General features: G+C 32.9%; 1 protein-coding gene and 1 long non-coding RNA gene across 2 annotated transcripts; both read right to left on the bottom strand.

The window, feature by feature from the left end:
- Positions 1-486: 486 nt before the first annotated feature.
- On the bottom strand, positions 487-2,770 carry LOC141609265 (uncharacterized). Its single transcript, XR_012527326.1, has 3 exons — positions 2,613-2,770; positions 2,405-2,514; positions 487-687 (listed from the first exon to the last, which is right to left on the bottom strand). It is a non-coding gene; the product is annotated as an uncharacterized LOC141609265 (long non-coding RNA).
- A 3,966-nt stretch (positions 2,771-6,736) lies between these two features.
- LOC141608383 (uncharacterized) lies at positions 6,737-7,987 on the bottom strand. The gene is made up of 3 exons (XM_074427743.1): positions 7,298-7,987; positions 7,089-7,210; positions 6,737-7,037 (listed from the first exon to the last, which is right to left on the bottom strand). The coding sequence occupies exons 1-3, from the start codon at positions 7,985-7,987 to the stop codon at positions 6,737-6,739; spliced, it is 1,113 nt and encodes a 370-aa protein (XP_074283844.1).
- Positions 7,988-8,276: the final 289 nt, after the last annotated feature.

The raw sequence follows: 8,276 nt of genomic DNA, 5'->3' as shown, positions 1-8,276 counted from the left end.
TTAATCCGTTTTGAACCGTTTTTCATACTCGAACTTGGTACCTATAAGATAAAAAGACGAAAGGAGTGACAACATCCAAAAATAGTACTATAATTTCATTATTTAAAACTAGTCGGCTAATGTGCTATATAAGATTAATATGAGTGAATTAGCCTAACTCGGGTTATTAATTCGATCAAATAAGAGATAAAATGTGGGTTAAAAACGGGTAAAATAATATGTTATCACCATCCTACCCATCTCTCAAGTTTATTATTTAAAGGTCAAGTGATTTTAAGTGGGGTGCACAAACGTGCGTCGGGAGCAACAAGCTCTGATACCAACTGTGACACCCTTAAATAACGCGATAATTAAACACGTAAAATCTCTGAGAAAAATCGGTAGGATATGTTTGTAATTGGTTCAACTAGACAAAACCTGTAATTTTTAAAACTTTTCCTAAACCATTCACAAACATCTCCAACTTTAAGAGTGCCAATACCTGCAAAAGCTAATAAACTAATTTACATAACCACGCTAAAGACACGGGGATATAATGATACAAACCAAAATAGAAAAGGGAGACATATGTCCCTTCAAAATATATACAAAACCAAAAGTTAACAGGTTTACTATATGAATAGGCAAACTAGGTCCAAGGTTCCTTATGCTCACTAGCTCGTCTGTGACTCCATCTAAATCTTCAACCTGTCAATCGCATTTTATACAAACACGAAAGCCACAATTCAGTGGGGAGTAACTTCGAGTCCTCCCAGCCACGAAACGTCATATTTAATGTAACATGTAATAAAACATGTAAACAACATGATAAACAATTTAATTATCAAATATTCTAACCTATGACCCCCTAACTGACCAAAATAAACTATCATGTGAAACATATAACAAACAGTAATCCAAACTTTATCAATTGTAACCGGCTTACATCTCACCTATTACAATTCATAAAATCACCATACAAGAAAGGGCAATATATCAAAGACAGGCATAAGTTCTTAGTACCGTCAATAGTCACTCTGTAACTCGAGTCTATACCACGAGGTAGGGAAGGTAATCGAACCGGTATCTTGGCTCAGCGGTTAATATTAATAAAACATGGCCAAGACACAACACAACCCTAGCCTAAAAATCAGCAGACCTAGACATGCGGATACACACCACCGCACCCAAGACCCACAATTTTTCTAAAACAAAGTGAGTACCCTAAGGAGTCCACCAAAGGGTTGGCTAGTACTTAAGCTGACCACTTACTATCAAAATAAGTAACGAGGTCATGCCCCAACTTGGATATAAATCCACTAGTCAGGAACACAAAGGCTATTAAGCAGTGAACATATACTCGTCAGAGACTATAAAGACCTATCTATGACAAACACAACAACCTGCAAGAAAGTATTTAATACCAATACCATTTCTAGCAATATTAACAATATTAAAGGCTTCAGGGAATCTAAGGCCGTTTCTACAATATAAGAAGCTACTCAAATCAACTAACTACACATGTGAAATAAAAATATAATAAATGGCCTAAAACAAGAAAAAGGCCGATTATCCAATTCATATAAAACTTCATCCAACCGAAGTTTTACCCGCAACCCCAGCCCTGCGACAGGTACGGGTTAAATTGCGGCTGACCAATCACTCAATTAACTGACATCGAATCAGTCAAAGGGACCAAGGCTTAGTTTTCGGCACAATCAACAAAACATTACAATTAGCACTATAAAATTCATTTTGAGCCTATTCATTACAATTTTATTTTATAATCTATCCTAACAAGTGCAACTACTAATATAAACTTAATTTTTACCATTAACATAATTTTTACTACTAATATGATTCAATTCAAAAGTGTACTCATATGTAACTTATACTAACTATAACACTAATGAACCCGGAATGACAAATATTGCATGAAAAACCGCGAAACAAGCGACGGACCAACCCGGGCCAAGCACGGGCCTGCCGCGGCCCGTCACAGGCCCGTTTCACTGCTGTGAACAGTACCGCGGGTCTGTGAACAGTAACTTTTCTATAAATTTTTCGATAAAACGACGCCAAATACTCATACGGACTCCGAATTGAGTGATTCAAGTGGCTAAACCACCTAATTTTTCGACGCCGTTCAATCTGTCATATTTTTGGAAACATTGGAAAATGTCTCGGTCCGGTACTGACACGTTCCAGCCAACCCGCGGATTTGTCCCATCAAATAATTACTCATCCAAATTTGTTCTAAACAATAATATACAAATGGTTAACTTAAACTAACAAAAGACAAGCATTAGACATGCATGCAACCCATTTTATCATGTGAAAACTAATTACTCAAACAAAAATCACAAAAACATACAAAAAGCAAAGAATGTGACGATTATTCGTCGAGTAACTCGAAATATGTTACCTTAAGCTAGAAAATGAGCAATTAGCACCTTGAAAACCAAAACCTAACAAGCAACTAGCCACTATCTTCGACAATATACGAGTCCCCAAACTCGTCTTCCAATTCTTCACCTAAATAAACAATAAAAACACAAAAATAAGTATAAATACCGAAATTTGCCCAAAATTCGTCTTAAAACAACTTCAAGAAAACTGAAATTAAAATATACCAGGTTGTAGATCTCGACGAGAGGATTCCGGAAATATAAATTATGTGAAAATCCGATAAGAAATGAGGAAGTTATGATGAATTTTAGCTTGAATTTGATGAAAATGGTGTTTGGAATGTTTTGGAAGGTTGAGGAAGATGAACAAAGGAAAAATCAGAAAAAAAAAAAAAAAAAAAAAAAAGGGGAAGGGGTGTCCGCGGGAAAGGAAGAAAGGAAAGGAGGGAGACGGGTTTAAGTCGGGATTTTACGAGTCGGTTTTGGCTCGTTTCGATAATAATTAAAACCGTTGGTCAAATGTAAATTCCGACAAGACCAAAGTTCTTAAACACGAGATTACAAGAAAATTGAATACTCATACGACCCATTTCCAAAATCGTTTGCCCAATTTTCAATAGAATTGTCATTTTTCCCCGATATGCCCATTTTTCGAAATAAAAAGTTTTTACACGGTTTAAACTATTTTTAAACATTTCGAAACTATCAAAATAAATACTTTTCTTCAAAATATAATAAAATTATATTTCTTTGAATTATTTTTACTTTAAATACATTAATATCAAATTTTATTTGATTAATAAATTATTTCCGCAAAATAATAATGGTTCGAAATTACGGGGTGTTACAATTAATGTGCACATCACCTCCCATGGCGGGTTCCACGGAGGGCGAAACTAGGGCATGAAGCCACTCCCGCAAGTGACTTCACTCAGCCGAGGACGCACCTCGAGAACCATAGACAATCGTTCACAACCAGCTACATCACAACAACAACAAACGAAACAACACAACACCAACTGATTACAATAACCAAACAACTACACCAACACTACAATCAACGCAACAACCGACACCCTAAACAACCAACAGAAACTGAGTAGGCGAACCTACCTTTAGCCAACCGCAGCGATTCCTTGATCAATCACATGACATCAACCAGGCAAGCAAAACCCCTATACAAACAGTACAAACACCTATTACAATTGTTACCACCTACCAGAAACAACAACAATGAAGATGATGATGATGACATACCTACGCATCTCGTATCGGCGTTAAGACCGCTACCCGACTCAAACAACCTATCCCCAAGGCACAAGCATCCTCAAAGGCTCACATGGAAGTAACCATGGTGAAAGGAATGAAGGAAGGCGACATCTAGGTCTGAAGGAAGGAGGAGGAAATGATTTGCGATTCTATCAAAACACGATTATAAACCCCCGCTGTAAAGACGCTACTCGATCGAGTAACCAACCTACTCGATCGAGTGGCCCCTACTCGATCGAGTACCCAAGATACTCGATCGAGTAGCCTCGACTGGATCGAGGACCACTCATCCCAAGGTCTATCGCAACACGAGGCATCTCTTGCATGAATTCCCAAAGACTATCACATGCCCCTAATGTCGGTCAACGTTGGTCAAAGGGCCCCTAAAAGGACCGGTATTACACATAAATTATAGGTTAAGACAACCTCAACTATGAAACTGTCTATTTTTGTTAATAAAAAAACTGTTCAGTTTTATTATTAAATTTATAAAAAAAAATTGTCCTTTTTATTTAATGAGTTAAAAATTATAAAATAAGAGAGTCTCACACCATGAGACGATCCATTTTTATAAAACTAAAAATAAAATTCATTTAATACTAACAAATAAGTTGTCTTTCCACATTATAGAACCGTCTCACAGTATAAGACTGTCTTCATTTAATAATTAATGACAACCACAATAGCTGATGGAGTATTGTTTTTACCATTATTGTAGTTTGTAGATTTCACATGGTTAGGAGTATGTTTGTTTTTGGGAAGAGTACCATCAATATAGAAATTTAAAATATATTCCGTAATTTCGGTTATAAATTAGTTTTAGAATCATATATTCCGTAATTTTGCTTGAAAAAAAAATATCATATAGCTATAGACCTATAGTAAATAAGTTTATAATTTTTTTTTTTGCTTATATATTATAGTTATTATTTATTTTATATATTTTTATAATACGCAAAAGATTATATAGTTTTTAAGGATATATTATTGTGTAATAATTTATAGGCTGTTAAATTTTTAATTTTAAAGATATATTGGGTAAGGATGGGAGAGATTTTCAAAATATATATGAAATATACACCGAAATATATATAGGATATATATCATATATGCCTATATATCATATTTGCCAAGATATCATATGTTAATTTACCATAGGTTGTCATGTCATATTTGCTAGTTTATTATGCTGTCATGTCAGCAGTAAACTTAGAGGATTAATATATAGATGGATGGATAGATAGATATGTAGGTCACTCATTGGATACTTAAAGAATAAAAGTAATTATGTTAGTAGTGAAAAGAATTGTAGTAACATTGAATATAGTAATATGATAGTCACTCATTTGAAAGGTCAAAGTAACAATATTAACAGCGAGCGGGAGTAGTGAAAGTAACAAAAGTAACAACGGGAGTAGTGAAATTATCAATATTAATGTACAAGTAGTATAAGTAACAATAATTACGACGTGATTAGTGAAAGTAAAAGTAATAATAACAAATGTAATAAAAGTTAACAATTATAAGAACAAAAAGAAATATATATGAAAATTAGCTAAGTAATCGTAAAATATTAATAGCGGGACTAGTGAATTTGTCCCATAATTTATTTCATTATAATTTTAAGATATACTCTGTATCATAGAAAAATATATTAATAATAAATTTATGAGTTATGCGACTTTAAAGTAGTTTTAGTTAATTGAAAATATATTTTAATGCTAAATAGAGGTAGCCCGGGCGAATAGTAAAAGTAACAATATTATCAGCGAGATTAGTGAAAGTGGTAGAAACAACAACGGGACTAGTGAAATAATCAATATTAATTAAGCAATAGTGAACGTAACAATAATTACGACGTGAGTAGTGAAATTATCAATATTAATGTGACAGTAGTGAGTAGTGACAGTAGCAATAATTACGGCGGGAGTAGTGAAAGTAACAATGATTACGGGGAAATAATGAAACATTATTACTACTGTTTCATTAATAAGAGTAAATATTAATAGCGGAAGTGGTGGATTGTATCAAAATTTATTTCATCGTAATTTTAGGATATGTCACAGTAAAATATATTAATGATAAATTTATGGGTTATGCAACTTTAAGTAATGTTATTTAATTGAAAAAACAAAATTTAATGGTAAGTAGAGGTAGCCCGGACGAAGCCGGACACCAATAATATAACCTTCTTCTATACTTTACAAAAATGACGCTGCACAATTATTTGTAAACAATAAATAATAGGGGGATGCCAGAATTTTTTAAAATCAGAAAATTAAAACTGTAACTACGTATTGTTCCATAGGTATCTCCCAACTCCCAAGTCTTAGTAGTAAAAATTAAAATAGCATTTTGAAAAAATTGCGAAAAAAAAATTTCATTTATTAATGTAGATCGATAGATATATAGGCCCTGTTCTTTTGGACTTAATTTCAGTTCTAATAAGTTCAATTCAGTTCAGTTCAGCTCCATTCAGTTCAGTTCAGTTCAGTTCAGCTCCATTCAATTAAGTTCAGTTCAGTTCAGTTCAGATCAGATCAGTTCAGTTCAGTTCAGTTCAGTTCAGTTCAGTTCATATTAGTTTATTTCAAATTACTATTATTATTCTTATTGATATCATTATTATTATTTTTATATTAATGTATTTACTATTATTATTATTTTTATATTATTTTTATATTTATTATATAACTATTATATTTATTAATAATTTATTCGTATTGTTTATATTATTATATTTATATTTAATATATTTATTATTATTATTATTATTATTATTATTATTATTATTATTATTATCGTTATTATTATTATATTATATTTACTATTTTATTAATATATTCATTATTATTAATATTATTCATAACATATTTATTATTAATATTATTATATTTAATATTATTATATTAAAAAGTTATTATTTTATATTTATTATTTTATTAATATACTCATTATTATTAATATTATTAATCACATATTTATTTTTGCAAGAAGATATACCTCATATTATTAAGAAGAGGATAAAAACTTACAAAGCTATCCACTATTACCCAAGAAGGGTATACAAAACTAACTTTTCAATCCTCGATGCAAAGTCCTTGAGAAGTACTAGCTAACAGCCTAACTTTCACTACATTTTTAATTTGTTCAACAAGAGTAGCAGGTTGGGTTTCATGTCCACTAAAAATCCTGCCATTCCTTTCATTCCAAATATGGTAGATAGCAGCAGCTAAGCAACTCTTTCTCCACTGATGCTTCCAATGATGTCTGCCCCTAGATTGAACCATCCAATTGAGTTCAGTGTCAAGAGCATTACTGCGAGTAGGCAAATTCATCCAAAGCACAAGCCCCTGCCAGATTTGTTGAGAGTAAAGGCATCTGAAAAAGAGATGTTTATGCGACTCAGACATTTGCTTACAGAGGATGCACCTGTTAATAATGACTATGCCTCTGCTGACAAGGAGATCCACAGTAGGTAGCTTCCTCAGAGCAGCAAGAGTAGCAGTAACTCTGTGCTTAGGAAGGATAGCAGGCCCCTGTAAAGCTTTAAACTAGGGGACAAAAGGTCAATGTAGCCTGAACCAGTCATAAGCCAAGCCAAGCTTGAATTTACCATGTGTATACCAACTGGCCACTACAACAGTGCCAGTAGAAATGGAACCAGTTCTAGCCAGAATTTCATCTTTGACCTTGATAATGCTGCACAGGCTTTCAGGGTATCTATCCTTAATGCTAAGTTGCCAAATAGAACTATCAGGGAAAGTGTAAGCTCGATTCCATTGAGCCCAATTCCCTGCAGAATCATGATCAAGCATCCAAAGCCATTTAGCCAGCAGTGCTTTATTCCAAGAGAGCAATTCCTTAATATTGAACCCACCTTCTTCCCCAGGCCTGCAAATGCATTTCCAGGATTGAAAGACAAGTTTCCTTGTACCAGGTTCCACGTTCCAGAAATAATCTTTGCAAATTTTGTTTATTCTTTTCAGAATAGTTTTAGGGAGCAAAGCAGTAGCACACCAAAAGTTAGCTAGCCCAAATATAACAGAGTTAAGAATTTGGATTCTGCCAGCATAAGAGAGGAAAGTGTTAGACCAGTGAAGTAGGGAGTTTTGAATCTTGGTAATAAGAGTATCATAGACTTCCACAGAATTTCTAGCAGAGTTGAGAGGGATCCCAAGATATCTGAAGGGGAAGTGTCCCTCAGGAAAACCAGTGGCCTGCAGGATCTGAGCTCTGATAGAGGGAGAAACTCCACCAAAATAAACTTCAGTCTTGGTAATATTAGCATGTAGACCAGACCAGGAAGCAAAATCATTAAGAATATCCATTGCACCAGTGACAGAAGGCACATCTCCTCGAGTAAAGAGCATCAAGTCATCAGCAAAGACTAAGTGAGTGAGCTTAATCACATATTTATTAATATTATTATTATATTAATAAGTTATTATATTAAACATATTATTATTATTTATTTATTAGTTATTATTATTAATATATTATATTATTATTAATGATGTTATCATTTATATTACTAATATATTAATATTATTATTATTATTACTATCTTTATTATTATATTACTATTTTATTTTTTATATATCTTATTATATTATTATT

Source organism: Silene latifolia, chromosome 10, assembly GCF_048544455.1.
Source record: "Silene latifolia isolate original U9 population chromosome 10, ASM4854445v1, whole genome shotgun sequence".
In the NCBI taxonomy this organism is placed as follows: Eukaryota; Viridiplantae; Streptophyta; class Magnoliopsida; order Caryophyllales; family Caryophyllaceae; genus Silene; species Silene latifolia.
This window is presented reverse-complemented; position numbering and strand designations above follow the sequence as displayed.

Bases quoted from the DNA above. Each gene is read 5' to 3' on its own strand.
- LOC141608383 (XM_074427743.1), bottom strand. From the start codon at position 7,987: ATGGATATTCTTAATGATTTTGCTTCCTGGTCTGGTCTACATGCTAAT. The intron at 7,211-7,297 runs GTAGTGGCCAGT...TTTGTCCCCTAG, and splicing joins CCATTTCTACTGGCACTGTT to TTTAAAGCTTTACAGGGGCC. The intron at 7,038-7,088 runs GTGCATCCTCTG...TCTCTTTTTCAG, and splicing joins GGCATAGTCATTATTAACAG to ATGCCTTTACTCTCAACAAA.